Source organism: Drosophila persimilis, unplaced genomic scaffold (genome assembly GCF_003286085.1).
Source record: "Drosophila persimilis strain 14011-0111.01,24,50 unplaced genomic scaffold, DperRS2 tig00000000-arrow-pilon, whole genome shotgun sequence".
In the NCBI taxonomy this organism is placed as follows: Eukaryota; Metazoa; Arthropoda; class Insecta; order Diptera; family Drosophilidae; genus Drosophila; species Drosophila persimilis.
In genome coordinates, this window is record NW_020825288.1 from 25,146,438 (window position 1) to 25,162,016 (window position 15,579).

Consider the following 15,579-nt stretch of genomic DNA (forward strand, 5'->3'; position numbering starts at 1 on the left):
TATTACACACACGAACACATAAAACTTGACTTTATGTTGGCAGATAAATCAAACCGAAATGGCAGTGACGTCAGCTGCTAAAATCTTATGAATTGATTCGACTCACAGCCAAATTACGAGTTGGGGGGTTTCACTTCAAATTCACTTCAATTATATAAAACTGCACACTTCCCCCACACACACACATGCCGATCCACCCACACCATCAGCGGGCGGGCAGCTGGCGCGTCAGCTGGTAGCCGCCTGTCCCGGCATGGACTTTTAGCCGGCAGGCGGCAGGCGGCAGCGGCACACCACCCACACAGTAGGAGCGCTCTCCTGGCTGACGGAAAAAACAGTTGGTTTGCCCTGCCCTGCTCCTTCATAGAGAACCAATGCCCAGCGCAGCACCCCCATGACACACACACACAGTTTCACACACGCACACCTCTAACATCTAGAATACTACCTACCACATTTTTTCCATTTCGTCTTCGTATGGATTTTTCCGCCACGTTTTTCACACACTTCCAGTTGGGCCAGAGGGGTGCCTTTGATCGCAAATTGTAGATAATAAAATTACCTTTCGATTGAGCTGGTTTCGATGTGGGTTATTCAAAGATTTCCTAGCTTAGGAGGCACTCGAAATTCGTAGCCCAGCCAATGTGCTCTTGTGCTTCTTCCTCTTCGAACACCATGACAATTTGATGGCGACGACGACAGCGGCTGGCTGCAGAAAGAACGAATGAGCATGAGGGCTACAGACTTGGGGAGAAAGAGAGAGCGAGCGAGAGACCGACCAGGCAGACGAGGTGAGCGCAGAACGGCGAATTGAAAAAGCAACAATGCGGCGCGCAGCGGTGATGACGTTTTTGTTGGCTGCCACCTTTCCACCAGCTCTTTTTTTATTTAACTTTACTTCCTCACCATCCCGCACTTACTATTACTATTAGTCGTTATTTTGTATTGCAAATTGTTTGAAGCAATGCTAGATACTTTTCAGTGTGCCACTCGCGACTTCGATTTCGACGCGATTCAAGACCATGAGCGAAACGAACAACTTGCTGCTGCTGTGTGTTTGAATGTGTGCTGCGGTGGTGTGCGTTTTATTGCTCGATTTGCCTTTCATACTTTGTTTGTTCTTTTACACACGCTTTCGTGTATCGCTGGGCCTGTCGCAGTGTTGATTTTTTCAATCAGTCGCAAAAATACTAGCTACTACTATTCCGAATACTTCGCCTTGTTTCGCCCCCACGTTCCCACACACAAACGAGAGATATTTCAAGGAAACCTCTTAAACAAACACTATTGCACGCATAACAGACCGGGCAAGCATTTTTTGTTGTTGTTTATCGCAGCTGTTGCTGTTGTTGTTGTCGTCGGCGAATCAGCTGTTCTCCAGCTTCACGTAATGTAGAGGTGGGAAAACATATGAATCTGTATCGAGTGCGATACAATACTATCGATTGGACATCTGTGCGGAGAATTTAAATATTTACAACATTTTCATAAATGTTTGAGGAACGAGAAGTGCCAAATACCCCAAGAAATAAATCTTTTCTGACTAGAAATTAGAATTAAAAATGTTATTTTACAATTGAATGTTTTCAATTGGAAGACTGTTTCACAGCGAATTAGGCCTAAAGTACCACCTGTTTTTTTTAAACAAAATCTATCATTGAACTACTGTAAGGCAATACTTGAAGGCTGCATCTGCAGGAAAGTGCATTGAACTGTGGCCTGGAAATTCGGTTTCCATGTCTGGGAAACCAACACGTTGCAAATTCACAAAGCCTAAAAAATACGAAAAAAAAGGGTAAGAAACTCCCAGACGCTGAGTGCAAGGACCAAAAGTATTAATTGCATTTGCAGCAGCAGCGGTACAATTGAATGGTTTTTTGATAAGTCATCATCCTCCTCACACGTCTTCAGACCGTCTCCTCACCGCAGACAGGGGATGCATGCAGTCGCCGGAGTGATTGCAGATATTTCGGGGCTTGTGCAGCTTTTTTTAATGTTTGGTTTTTTGTTTTTGGCATTTCACTTATGATTAATGGAAACAAGGAGTAAATGCAATCGACATACCAGCAAGAAAAAGGGGTGGAAACGGGCAGTCATGATGTCAAAATTCATTTAATATACCTAAAGGTAAAATCACTCTGGATCGGGGATCCGCTGCCAGCCAGTCGTCTCTCCTCAAATATCAATTATAACAAACACTTCAAAGTTGCTCTGCTCCGCATCCTGTACGATTTGCATGGCCGAGTAGGTGATTGCCTTCACCTCGGTGCCCTGCGGATGTTTGCCCAGCTCGAAGGGTTCGCCGTAGCAGCGGCAGACAATCTCGAAGGTATCCAGATCGAATTTGGTGATTTCCAGTTTTTTGCACACGAGATTCGGTTCAACGGAGAACAGGAATAGCAGCTCGTCGAGAAAGTGAAAGAGTAGTCCCTCCAGGTCATCGCCCTTGGCCTCGATCTCGTAGCAGCTCTCCACGGACACGTACTCCAGTTCCGTCATATACCCGAACATTGCTACGCCGCACTGCTCGAAGGCCTCCGTCAGTGTGGTGCCCCAGGCATGGAGTCTGCAAATCGGAAGCCAACCATGTGGTTAATAATACTCCTACACCACGGGTGCTGTTGTTGTTGTTGCTATTACTCACTGCACGTCGGCGGTGTGGTCCAAATCTGCGAATGAATCAAATGAATGTAAATGGTAAGCAACAGGCGGCTCTGTCTGCAATTTAGGGTATTTACTCACATTCATACTTTGTTTCTGGCAGCAGAAAGTCCTCTTTGCTGAATTCTACTTCCATATTTGTCTTATTAATATTAGTTTACACCAGGGCGACGACGAGTGTGGCATGTGGGGGGCCAGGACAGGCTAAAATAACAATAACAAATGACTAATAGTAGAGATGCACTGCCATCGATAGTAATATCGTTACCCCATATGTTTTCTTACTATTGATGGAACTTTTCACTATCGATAGATGCCACCTGTTGCTGTCTATTGTGGGTATTTCTGAAGCTAATAAAAAGAATAACAAAAATACGATAAATAGGAAAAATAATATGGTGGAAGAACGTTTGTGTGGGAAATGTGGGAAACAGTTGGAAATTTACATATAATTTCATTAATTTTGATCTAAAAAAATTTAAATAAGAAGAGCTAATTTTTTTTTTCGTTCCATAGTCACTTTTCCTTTCCTATTTTCATAATCAATAATAAATATTATCCTTCATAAAAGGTTTCCCTCAAAATCCCTCTAACATTCTGAAAATTCGCCCAATATCGGTTAACGGAATATTTTATAACGTTTATCAAGCCAAGAAATGTCTGTCCATTGCGACAGAGGCTTAAATTAAATTAAAAAAAAAATACCAATCAAATTTGCGTAAAAAAATATAACCATTTTAAAAGTACATCAATACCCAGCTTTTATCAGAAACTCGCATCAATATAGTGCCCCAACTTTTGCTGAAGTCTGAGTTTGAATTGATCGCCGCGAATGACCGCGAATGACCGCGAATGACCGTGCGAATTCTTGTAAAAAACTATAATACTAATTGTTGCCCAAAATCGACCTTAGAACCAAATATAGGGATGATCAACGGATACTGTATATTTGAAAAAAAAATTGAAAATCCGTCTTATTTTAATCTTGTTTGCCTGAATCCCTGGCTGGAATTGGTGTAAGCTTCGGCCTTGTCCTTCCTTCATTAAATTGCAAGAAGCTGTAACCTTGCAGATCCATTTGGCAAAAACACCATAATCTTATCTTTCATTGTCTCTCTTCTCATTAGCATCACACTTAATGGGTCTGTCAATGAATACTCTTCCCGCTAAAAAATGCCAATGCACGCTCCAAAAATTTAAATTATTCAATAGCATGTGCTCGAGTGCTTTCTGTAGGTTCAGTACATTAATTGATATTTCAAACAGCCATAGCCGGACATTTGGGATGGTCTAATTAGATTCAGTTAATAGAGGGAGAACAAGGGACTTTATTGCATGGACTGTTAGGTAAGAGGGGTTTGGAGTATGTAGAGCTTGAATAGGGGAGAGCTGGGAGAAAAAGTCTTTATAATAGATTCGTCTTCCATGCCTGTAGGTGTTATCCAGACTCGTATTCCATTAAAGATCAACTTGATTAAATCTAAACGATACAAAAGCCAGTGCTGGGTTGGTAGCTCAGTTCGCGAAGGCTATTCGAATGATTCACACGTCGCGAATTCGGCTCAAATAACTGTACAAATAAAAAAAATATTATTTGAATATTCGTGCGCCTTTTGCATACTAAAGGAGTTGGTTCTGTGCTCGACCCAGAATTTCATTTCATATTTGGTGTAATGCTCCCCAAAAAATTTTGTAGAAAGTAAAAACAATGACGCTAGTAGATAATAAATAAAACAAAATATTATTCAAGTTAAATATTATTCGATCAAATAGTGCACAAAATTTACAATGTTTATTTAATATGAAACAAAATTTAAAACCTATAAGTAATTGAGCTGAATTTTGTAAGCTAAAAAAAACAGTTTCATTACGTTAGATACTGACCAACAAAAATTAAATACTTCAACTAACATCAAGAAAATTCCCATCAAAAAGAAAACCAAAATTTGAAGGAAAAATTACATCTTTGACATTGAACACAATAACAGTAACAATAAACAAAGTACTACTAGCTGTAATAACTATAAGAGATTTAGCATTGGGTTTGTTGTTCCCATTAACAGCAGGCACTCAAACTGTAGTCATGTCGACACACTGGTCCTCAAACTGTAACAGCTGTGCGAGCCGCCTTTTGACGGTGATTTTTGTAGTCCATCTGCTAAGTGAGGTGCATGCCGTCAACCAAATCGATGTGGAATCAGATCTACAACGTTTGCTGGGAAGCTGCCATATGCAGAGCAGAGACTTCAACGATTGCATGCAGCAGGCTTTAAACGATATGCGTTTGTACTTCAAAACAGGTGAGGAGTGAGCAAGAGAGTTGATGTAACACCGTAACCCGCCTGTGTGACTTTCAGGCATACCCATCTATCACATAAAGCCCTTTGAACCCCAGCATTCGGACTATGTGGAACTGCGGCGAGGAGTCGCCGGCATCGCCCATGGCCTCGGCAGCTATGACCTCATTTTGCGTAATGTTTCCGAGTACGGTTGGTCGAAATCTAAGGTGACCAAGTTCGAAGCGAAATTCGAAGATCAGAGCATTGTCTTTTCGCAATATTTCAGTGACCTAAGCTTGGAGGGTCTGTATGAGTTCAACTCCTCGGTGGTGGGCACAGAGATTAAGCGACGCGGTTCCTGGAATCTCACTCTCAGTGATTACAGGTGAGGCTTGGATAAGGATTAGGTACTCCCCAACATTTAAATTTGCAATCCTTTTCTTTGCATTTCCCAGTCAAACCACCACTATCACACGCGCTGGCGGGCCTGGTTCTCTTCTGAAGGTCCTTGTGGAAATCGATCGCATTGGAGACCTGAAAATTCACGCTACGAATCTCGTTGGGCCGTCTGTAAACTGGATGGCCGACACCATCTTTAACAGCATGTGGCAGGTGGGTCTGCACTTTGTCAAGCCCATGATCAATGAGCTGGTGAGCACGGCCTTCACGGAGATCTTCAACGAATCCTTTCGTTTCTTTCCCCTCGAGAAGTTCTTCAGTGCAACCTGATCTAGTTTTATAAATATCTACTCGTAATACTTAATGAAAAGCACTAGAGCAAGGCTAGTTAAATAAATCTTTAAGCATCTGGCAAACTGCTGGGTCTTAGGGGCAAACATGATGATGATGACAGTGTCCATTGGACTTTATATATTTTTGTACTCGTAGCTTAAGTTTCTATTGAGGCTGCTGCTTGTTGGAATCGTAGATAGCAAAGCTTATCGTATATACATAGATCGCTCTCCCTGAAAAATTCCATATGGTGGAGAAATGCCGAAAATATCATACCATTTCATTGACTGCACTATCCTCAAAAGTATAGGGCTTCTTTTTTTTACAAATACTAATAAATAAATCTCTCTTCGAAACAAAAATGTATGTGCTTCTGCTCCAATTAGTACATTTCCTTCAGCCCAGCCCTGCTGAATGCTGGAATTGTTGTAAATTCGGGATTGGCCCTTCATTAAAATGCAATCAGCCAAGAAGCTGTAACCTTGCAGATCCATTTGGCAAAAAGCGCTCATCATAAATGGATCTTTCACTCATTGGAGTCAGATTTTGCGAGTCTCTTTATTGATACACTTCCAGCCAGCAAACTCCAAAGCACGCAAGCAAATTAAGTCATGAAATTTAAATTATTCAATAGCTTGAACTTGAGTGCTGGTTGTGGGTACATGATTTGCTTTGAATATACCTTAAATAACCATTGCCGGACATTTGGGCTTGCCTAATTAAATTCAGCTCACTTTTTGGCTGATTGTGTGGGGTTTGTGGAAATCTGGCTGGGTGTATATACGGGGTCTGTTAAGAGCTAAGATGATTTAGCCATGTCTTATAGGTATTCATGTCCCTGCCTTTTGCTTGTCTAACAATCTTTTTTACATTTTTTAACCCAATTTAATTTACCATTTGCGACTCTTATTACCGAACCGATCGCGACAAGCAGGAAAGATAGATTTTAGACTAATATTCGAGGAAAATTGGAGCAAAACTTACTAAAATAACTAAGAACTAAATACAAAATACATTTCTATATACGTGAAAGGTATGTTGTAATTTGTAATTTAAGAAGAGAAATGGAGTTAGTAGTAGATATAATATGGTAAATGGATTTATAATCCGAGCATAAGACCATAATCAGGAATAATGCGATCTACAAAACGGAAGGGACTACGATATCGGGTGAAATTTTTTCTGAAGAAATATTCGATTTAGAGTTAGCAAAGTTTAGATACTGATACTTCGATGAAATGAACTGAAACGTTTATTTTTACAGTAAAAAACTCACACAAAGAGTAAGATATATATAAGATATATAAGGTTTATGTATACTATCCAACCGATATAGCAGCATTCCTAAGGATTGAATGCTTATCAAAATGCTTATCAATTTGTGGCCTCCATTTCTTCTATTTATTTTCGCCTTTTGTGTCCGCTGTATTCTGGGGTAACTTCTAGTCGAACCACTCTATCCCCATTCATTCCTAATTGTTTCTAAATATATTTTTGACTATTTTTGGCCAATGATTTACGACAGTTTTGGTTTTCTTCCACGACATTTTTGCTTGTGGGTGGGGTAAAGACAATAATAAGGAAACGCATTTTCAAAGTAAAAAAATCAAGTTGACAAAGCTCAAGTTTGCTCTCGTCTTTCAAACATTTTTCCTGTCTGTGATTTCTCTGTCTGGTTTTTTTTGGTGTAAGCTTTCTGGGGGGCTTTGACTGGAGCTGGAGCTGGAGCTAGAGCTGGGCCTCGGTTTCAGTTTCGGGTTCGGTTTGGAGCTTCAGTTGGCCACGGTACCTCGCATGATTCAGACGTCTCGGAATTCGGTTCACTTAACTGTAAATATCCCCATACTTACGATTTTTGGAAAATTCGTGCGCTGTCTGCATACGAAAGGAGTTGGTTCTGGGCTCGACCCAGAATTCTCATAGCAGTTTAAAAGTTCCAAAAAATATAATAGAGAGTGTTAAGTGTACTTATCCGAAAATTGACTCAAAAATAGTAATAAATTGCTTAACCAACTTGTTCGTTGCATGGCTGACCGTTGGTCAAGTGATATTGCAATTGCAGCCGCTAAACACTAAAAAGTTGCCAAATGTTATCATATATTGCTGTTGCTGCTGCTGCTGCTGCCACTGCCACTTTCGTGTTGCATGAGTGAATGTCTGGGCCTAAACTGGGAGTAGAAAAAGACACCCCAAAAATCGCCAGTTTTGTGTCTCGTTGAAGTCTTTGGTTTACAATTGTTTGCTTATTAGGTTTTTTCTGTTGTCGACAAGCAATAATCTGGCCGTTTAAAATTAAAGAGGTCAAGTGCAGGCCGCACACAAAAAAAACATTACAAAACCCTGAAAAAAATAAGAAACACTGAAAACTATTGAAGCAGATATGGGCCTGCACGTGGGAAGTATTAGAGATGCTGCAAACTACGGGTTTTTGTATAGTTAGAGTAATGGTTCCTTGATGAATGGACAAAATGTATATAAAACCAAGCAATAATTAACTATAGAAAAATGATATTAAGAGCAAAATTTCTAAATATCATTGATACATATTTAGTCAAATATGTCTCTAAAATTAATAAAGTTTGGTATCGATTAGATAAAGCTACAACCACAAGATGGACTCTCCACAAATTTTTAAAATCTTTCGTTAATCAAAATACTAACAGATCTAAACTACAGGTTTACGGACTTCAGGCAATGCAATAAAAACTATTCACTTTTCTCAAAAAATTGTGGGCAAGTCTTCTGCTGATAAGAGGCACAAAAAATTTACCAATTCTCCAAGTACATTCCTAACTGTTGCTCAACACACTCAATCTAAAACTGTGGAGTTTTCGCATATACAAAAAATCCCACTAAACTGTAAACACCAAAATCAAGGGCAATTTGGACAAAAATCTTCACAAAACAAACGACAAGTTAAACATCTCCGACATTGAAGACAACATCAATAGCAGTAACAAATTACTACTAAAAACAACAAGAGTTTTAACATTGGGTTTGTTTTTCCCATTAACAGCAGGCACTCAAACTGTAGTCATGTCGCAACACTGGTCATCAAACTGTAACAGCTGTGCGAGCCGACTTTTGGCGGTGATTTTTGTGGTTCAGCTGGTGAATGTTGTGTTGGTGCATGCCTCGAACCAAATTGACGTGGAATCAGATCTGCGGCACTTGCTGGGACACTGCCACAGCCAGGGTGAGGAGTACAATGATTGCATGAAGCAGGTTTTTAACGATCTGCGGGCGTACTTCACAACAGGTGAGAGCGATAGCGGCAGCACAGTTGAGCAAGCATTGAGTAATCCACGCGTGTGATTTCAGGCATACCCGATTATCACATAAAACCCTTTGATCCCCATCATTCTGACTATGTGGAACTGCGGCGAGGCGACGGGGTCCATGGCATCGGCAGCTTTCGCCTCGTTTTGCGCAATGTTTCCGAGTACGGCTGGTCCAAGTCCGAGGTGACCAAGTTCCATGCGGATGCCGAAGATCAGCGCATTGTCTATGCGCAATATTTCCCCGACAAAAGCCTGGAGGGTCAGTACGAGTTCTCCGGCAAGCTGCTGGGCACAGAGATCAAGCGTCGCGGTCCCTGGAATCTAACTCTCTATGATTACAGGTGAGCATGTGCTCAACCATTCCCTAACTTTACAAATTCATATCGTCCATTTTATTTTCCAGTCAGACCACCAGTGTAGTACGCGTGGGCGGACCGGGCTCTCTTCTCAAAATCCATGTGGAAGTCGATCGCATTGGCGGCATGGAACTGCACATTGGGGACCTTCTTAAGCACCCTCTCAACTCTCTGGCCGATGGGGTCATCAACAGCATGTGGCAGCTGGGGCTGCCTTTTGTCAAGCCCATGATCAATGAGCTGGTGAGCACTGCCTTCACGGACATCTTCAACGAATCCTTTCGTTACTTTCCCCTCGAGAGTTTCCTGAGTGCAACCTGATCTAGTTTTATACATACTCGTAATATTTAATGGAAACCCTTAGAGCAAGGCTAGTTAATTAAATGTTTAAACATCTGCCAAAGTGCTGGCGATCAGTTCGTTGTGGGGTCGCGGCCGTGGCGGTTGAAGGGACATCAGAGTCAGAGTTCGACCAAAGAGCTTCCGCAGCGAGATGACCACATACGACGAGCTCTGCAAGTGCTGATCCACAGTCTCGTAGAGCATTTGATAGCCCTGCTCCAGCTCTGGCGTCATGGTAGCTAAAAAACAAAGGATTCTAGCATAAGATTTGAGTTTTTGGATAGAGGACGACAGCTTACGTTTTTGTTGAAGCTGCTGCTTGTTGAGGTCAAAGAGGAACCGCAGATAGCAAAGCTGATTGTACAGATCCCGCTCCGTGTACTGCCTCAACAAGCTGCCGCTCTTGCACTTGTAGCATAGCGGTCGTCGCATGTCCTTCTTCAGAGTGTGGGTGCGCGTGTTGTAGTTGCAGTCTGGATGGTCGCAGACCAGCCAATTCTTGTAGAATCTCTGCACATATCGCCTGATGGCCAGCTGCAATTGGTTCCGTATGCTCACAAGGTACTGCAGCGGGGCTGTCTGGCATTCGGCCTTTGAGCATTGCTGCAGTACGGGAACATGCGAATGATTGACTCCGGGTCGGTAGGCGCTGGCCATCAGTTGCTCGGTCTTGCAGGTCACACAATTGAAGCGGAAGGGCTCACACAGCCGATACAGCTGGAGGGTGGTCTTCAGCAGGGATTCGCCCTCCGCCTGTTCGTTGATCTCCCGCTGGGCCCTGCAAAGAATCACACACTTAGAAATCGATTTATTTCGAGGAATTGTCTGGGACCGACTTACCGCTGAGCATTCTGTCGGAACTTAGTGGGATCCATGCCGAGGCATTCGGCAATCCGGCTGGCATCGGTGCCCTCCAGCACCTCCACCATGCGCGTCACCACCGGATGGATCTGATGGCCCAAATAGTAGTCGGTGTCCAGCTTCAGAGTCTCGCTGCCCTTGAGCTCATCCAGATGATAGGCCCGCTGCATGGCCGCATTTGTGGTGCCATCCACACAGATCACATAGTCCACCATGTCGCCCTTCTTGTAGCGACGATTCCGTTCGCGATTCATGCGCAAAGCTACCTGGACATGTGGCAGGGAGCCGCTGTTCGCGTACTCCTGGGGAGCGCGCGTCAGTTGTTTGGTAATTACAAAGAGTGGCAGTGGGACAGCCGACTGGGCTATCTGATCCTTGATCCGCTCCAGCTGGGCATGGACAGCATCCAGTTTTTCCTCCAGCTGCTTCTCGGCCAGGACCTCGTCTAGCACGGCCTTGCCCACCATGACGGCCAGCTGGGACCAATCGCGACGCACAATATCGAGACCCTTGTGCTCCTGTTCACGCTTTAGGACACCCTTCGCGGTCTTGCTCACCTTGACGGCGGCGTATTTCTTCTTTTTGAGCAGCAGGAGACAAGAGAAGACACCGTCAATGTCCAGCTCCAGCTGTTTGTACAACTTGTTCACACTCTGCTTGATGCTGTGCCCGATCTTGTACACCTGATCGTAGTCCGTAATGTTTGTGTTGATCATCAGCGAATCCGTGTCGCCATAGACCACATCATAGTTCAGCTTCTGCACCAGCTGCTGGGTGTTCGTGAGGATCTCCCTGCCCTTGTGCGTGACCAGGGCGGCCAGATGTTGGGCAAAGAAACGCGAATGGGCAAAGCCCAGGCATCCGTACATGGAATTGGCCGTCAGCTTGAGGGCCATTTGTCGAATGTGGTACTGCATCTGCAGCTCCGGCGAGAGATCCGGTGCAGCCATCAGTTTCTTGACCTCTCGGCGCGATTCCACCAAACGTTTTAGCTGCAGCGGCAAGATGCCAGCCTCCGTCTTTGTGTCGGGCAGCGTGGGCAGCTCATCGGCGTCCACCGGTTGCTGGACGGTGGTGAAACAGATGTTGTACTCCTGGATGATGCTGGGATACAGCGAATTGAAGTCCATCAGGAGGACAAACTTCTCGTACAGCCCACGCATGGGTTCCAGCACCAAACCGCCGGCATACGCGGCCTTCTTGCGCACCGGGAGCGCTGTAGCATCCCCGCCAAAGGTGCCATCGGGATCGGCGGCGCCCCGTCCACGCTGCGGCTTCTTGTCGGGCACAATGTAGTTCTTCTCGTGAAAGGCGTGGAGCAGCAGAAACTCGTTCCGCTCGGAGCGACCGCCCTGCAGAGTGCGCGTCATGGTGTTGCCGCAGATATTGGTGATCTGCAGAGCCAGCGGCATGATATTCAGCTCGCACATGAGCCGCAGCATGTAAGAGGTGTCCTGCATGGTCAGGGAGATGAGCTTCGTGATGTTCTCTCCCTTTTCGTACATCTCCAGCAGGTCGTCGGCATTCACTTCCATGCGCTCCGACTCCTGCAGCTTCAGAACCTGCAGGCAGAGCGACTGCAAATCATAGGACCTGGCACGGATGCACTCCTCCGCCGAACGCTTCACATCGCAGACCATGCGCCCCACAAAGTGATCGAGCAGACGCTTGCCAAATGATTGGGTGAGCCTCAAGCGACCCATACGCGACCACTGGGGTATCTTCAGGGCCACAATCTGATCGGTTATCACATTCAACTGGCAATCCATGGCATCGAATGTCACCACGAGATCGGCATCAATCTGCTGATATTGGGCCAGGAACCAGCTAAGTAGGGACCGCTCGGTATCGTGTTTCTGGATCTTTGTGGACTTGTATTTGGCCAGCTCCAGGTTCAAATCGAAGGGCCAATTAATCACCGCCGGTCGCGTTAGGGCGCACATGTGTCGGTTGAAGGCGGGCTGTGGCGCTGGCCTATCGATATGGAATCGATTGTGGGTCAGCATGGAGATCATGCAGATCTCGTTCTTCATTGTCTTGGGATTCATCGATGTGCGCACGTTCAGTGCCAGCAGCGTAAGTGGCGGTGGTGCAGCTGGTTTGCCCTTATCCTGGACCAGCTCCACATTCTTTGGCTCCGACACAGTCACCTCCATTTTGCACCAACTCATGGGCGCTGGTGGGATCTTAAAGCCGCTGATCTGCAGCCAGCCGGGTCCCTTGATCTTGCGCTCTAGCAGAAATCGCTCCAAGGCATTTGTGCCAGCACCAAATATGTGCGCTATGGAATCGTATTTCTGGTTGGCCACATTCGGTGCCGGCTTCTTGCCATCGTAGTGCACCTCCAGGTAGTCGCAGGTCTGTGGGACATCGATCCCAATGGCATGATTGGCGAAGTTCTTGCTCACCTTGCGCGAACGGAAGGTATCCAGCTTCAGATTGTTGGCTACGTGGCTGTCAAACTCCTTGTATATGTCGGCCACGGTTACCTTTTGCTTTGTTGGCTCTTTGGTGATAGGATCCAGGAGCTGTAGGGTACTTGGTTAATACAATATCTCTTAGAGGTGTGTAATGCAAGACTTACGTGTTGCCTGGGCAGCAGATAAAGCACTCGATTGATGTTTTGTACCCGCACACACACAGACTTGCCATCCGCCGTGCGACCAAAGAGGAAGACCTCGCCGGGCAATTTCTGTGGATCCTCCCAGGCCTCCCAGTACCAGAAACGCAGCTGCTCATCCGAAGAAATGGACGTCTCCTGCTCCCCGGCCAACGCAGACTTTTCAAAGTCGTCGTCCATTTGGCAGATCGACTCCCAGTTGCTTAGAAGTTTGCTTATATCTTCGGGCTCCTCTGGGGGCGAGCTGGAGGCGGTCTCTGGCTTGGTTGGGACGGGCGTGGGAATCGCCTCTTTGGGTTTCTCCACTTCGAACTGATTCTCGTCGTCGTCCAGGCAACTGAAGTCCATGTCGTTGTCCGGAAAGGGATCCTCGGTGGCTTCATCGGGCTGGGTCGCGGTCGTATTTTTCTTGGCAGACGGGGGTTCCTTCTTTACTTGCACAGCAGACGACTGCGGCATCTCCGACGCCACCTTTTTGTTGGGTGCCGCTTTGGGCTTTAGGATGCGCTCCAACATTTCATGGTCGCTGCTGGCCTCGGCCTTCTTTCGTTCCTGCTCCTGGATCTTGATATTGTTGAGGAAGCTGTTCATGTAATCCTTGGCCGCGGCGGCCTCCGATTTGCGTGTGGCCAACACTATTTTGGCCGGAGCAATCACCTTCTCCTCCTTTTTGGGGGACACTCCCGGCTCCTCCTTCATTTCGCCGAGGATATCGGCTAGGATATCATCATCTTTTACACTGTTCTTCACGTCCGTCTTCTTGGGAACAGCATTGCTAAATAGATTCTTGATGGAGGCCTTGCCCTTGACTGGCTTTTCACTCTCCCGAGGCCTCTTCTTGTTGTTGGCCAGATTCTTCTTCTTGTTCTTAGTGTCCTTTTTGTCTTCGCCCTCATCGGAGTACTCGTCTTCATCCTCGAAAAAGTCGCGACCATCTTCCGCATAGCCAGTGCCATCTGCAAGAGGAACTCATTTAAACCCATGTGCAACCAGGAAATCGCTGGCGTTTACCCTCTTCTATCCAGTCATCGCCGTACTTCTCCTGCGCCCTCTTGGCGTACTCCCGCTCATCCACAACCTCGTAGACATTGTCCACATCCTCCTCCACTTGGCATTTGTTTTTGGTTCCCTTCAATTGACGCAGTTTCTCCAAAGCAGCAAAACGACCATTTTTGTCAATTCGCTGTCGCTTGACACGTGGACCAGCTGCATTGGAAATTGTACGTTAATACATGATTCCGGAGTGAACAGAGCTACTTACAGGGTGAATCGGACATTTCGGCAGGTTTATGTTGGTCAATCCCGTGTTGTTTATGCAAAATTCGTGGGCTGGTGGAATTTGGCGGGAAAGACTGCATCAAATTAGTGTGACCAGTGGATTTATTCGGCCCTCAGAAATTCCGTCTTATTTTAAAAAGATACCGTAAATATACTGACGAATTCAAGTTCTGTTTTACATATTTCTCGATTTTGATATTCCGTCGGATATTATTAGCTATATAGAACATTTAGCCATGCCCACATAATTTTATCCCATTGATGAATAAATTTTCTACACGATTGGATAGTTTTTAATCCCTGCTTTTATTGGATTTTGTGTAAAAAGAGGTTTGAACGGAAAAGTTCGACAAAAAAAGAGTCACTGTGATGCGTTTAGGCCTTGGAATACCCTATTTTGTTAATTTTATATGAAGATGAAACGTGATTTATAAAGAAATTTTCTCAAATTGATATTCCTTAGAAATATTCATGTACATTATTAGTATCTTGTATATATTTATGTCGATCCTGATACCTACTGAGCCTTGGAAGACAAACGTATTCACAATTCTATAACATCCATTTGCCCCAGGGTATGTGTGCATGGAGTTAGCAACATTTGTGCATGGAATGCGCAACATTTGTGTATGGAATGGGACTCATTGTTGCAATAGCGAATCTGCGGCGAATCGGGTATTGCCTATATTTCAAGCTATATAGATTTGCCCACTTAGCATTATTCCATAGATAAATGCATTTTCTACAAGATTGCTTCTTTTAATTACCTTTATGTATTTTATTTTGACCAAAAAACGGTTTTCAAGTAAATGTTGCCGCAACTTTTGTGTATGGAATGCGCAACATTTGTGTATGGAATGAGACTCATTGTTGCCAAAGCGAATTGCGGCGAACTGCGGCGAATTCAAATTCGATTCAAAAAAACGACCAATTCCTCATATTCTTTGTTCCGTTGAATAATACTATCTATATAGAACATTTAGCCATGCCCACTCAATTTTGTACGATTGATGAATCAATTTTATACATGATTGGTCTATTCGAAATACTTGCATTTATTGGATTTTTATATAAAATTGAAAATTAAATTAATAGATGACAAAAATACCATTTAGCACTAAAAAACACCACATGGGAGCGCGGCGAAAACCAGTTTCTACAGTATATAC

General features: G+C 44.5%; 5 protein-coding genes across 7 annotated transcripts in view; 2 read left to right on the forward strand and 3 right to left on the reverse strand.

Moving 5' to 3' along the window:
* Positions 1-1,181, reverse strand: part of LOC6591452 (transcription factor E2f1) — a 41,772-nt gene extending 40,591 nt beyond the window's left edge. Inside the window, exons 1-2 of the mRNA XM_026995277.1 lie at positions 780-1,181; positions 453-709 (exon numbers count right to left, since the gene is read on the reverse strand). The gene's annotated coding sequence lies outside the window, so the exon portion shown is untranslated. The remainder of the gene's footprint in view (positions 1-452; positions 710-779) is intronic.
* Positions 1,182-2,093: 912 nt separating this feature from the next.
* On the reverse strand, positions 2,094-2,853 carry LOC6591454 (protein archease-like). The gene is made up of 3 exons (XM_002017439.2): positions 2,743-2,853; positions 2,645-2,669; positions 2,094-2,566 (listed from the first exon to the last, which is right to left on the reverse strand). Exons 1-3 carry the CDS (start codon positions 2,795-2,797, stop codon positions 2,176-2,178), a joined length of 471 nt encoding a protein of 156 aa, XP_002017475.1. The 5' UTR covers positions 2,798-2,853; the 3' UTR covers positions 2,094-2,175.
* On the forward strand, positions 2,665-5,790 carry LOC6591455. 3 transcript variants are annotated; one of them, XM_026989422.1, is made up of 4 exons: positions 2,665-2,697; positions 4,725-4,961; positions 5,019-5,325; positions 5,396-5,790. In XM_026989422.1, the coding sequence occupies exons 1-4, from the start codon at positions 2,676-2,678 to the stop codon at positions 5,667-5,669; spliced, it is 840 nt and encodes a 279-aa protein (XP_026845223.1). In that variant the 5' UTR covers positions 2,665-2,675; the 3' UTR covers positions 5,670-5,790. The 3 variants fall into 3 exon arrangements, with proteins under 3 accessions (XP_026845223.1, XP_026845229.1, XP_002017476.2); XM_026989428.1 differs by lacking the exon at positions 2,665-2,697 and adding an exon at positions 4,154-4,360; XM_002017440.2 differs by lacking the exon at positions 2,665-2,697 and adding an exon at positions 4,154-4,331.
* A 1,680-nt stretch (positions 5,791-7,470) lies between these two features.
* LOC6591456 (circadian clock-controlled protein) lies at positions 7,471-9,686 on the forward strand. Its single transcript, XM_002017441.2, has 4 exons — positions 7,471-7,502; positions 8,689-8,931; positions 8,994-9,294; positions 9,357-9,686. The coding sequence occupies exons 2-4, from the start codon at positions 8,709-8,711 to the stop codon at positions 9,628-9,630; spliced, it is 798 nt and encodes a 265-aa protein (XP_002017477.1). The 5' UTR covers positions 7,471-7,502; positions 8,689-8,708; the 3' UTR covers positions 9,631-9,686.
* LOC6591457 (DNA polymerase alpha catalytic subunit) lies at positions 9,633-14,460 on the reverse strand. The gene is made up of 6 exons (XM_002017442.2): positions 14,394-14,460; positions 14,144-14,338; positions 13,097-14,088; positions 10,492-13,040; positions 9,951-10,429; positions 9,633-9,890 (listed from the first exon to the last, which is right to left on the reverse strand). The coding sequence occupies exons 1-6, from the start codon at positions 14,407-14,409 to the stop codon at positions 9,697-9,699; spliced, it is 4,425 nt and encodes a 1,474-aa protein (XP_002017478.1). The 5' UTR covers positions 14,410-14,460; the 3' UTR covers positions 9,633-9,696.
* Between the last annotated feature and the right edge of the window lie 1,119 nt (positions 14,461-15,579).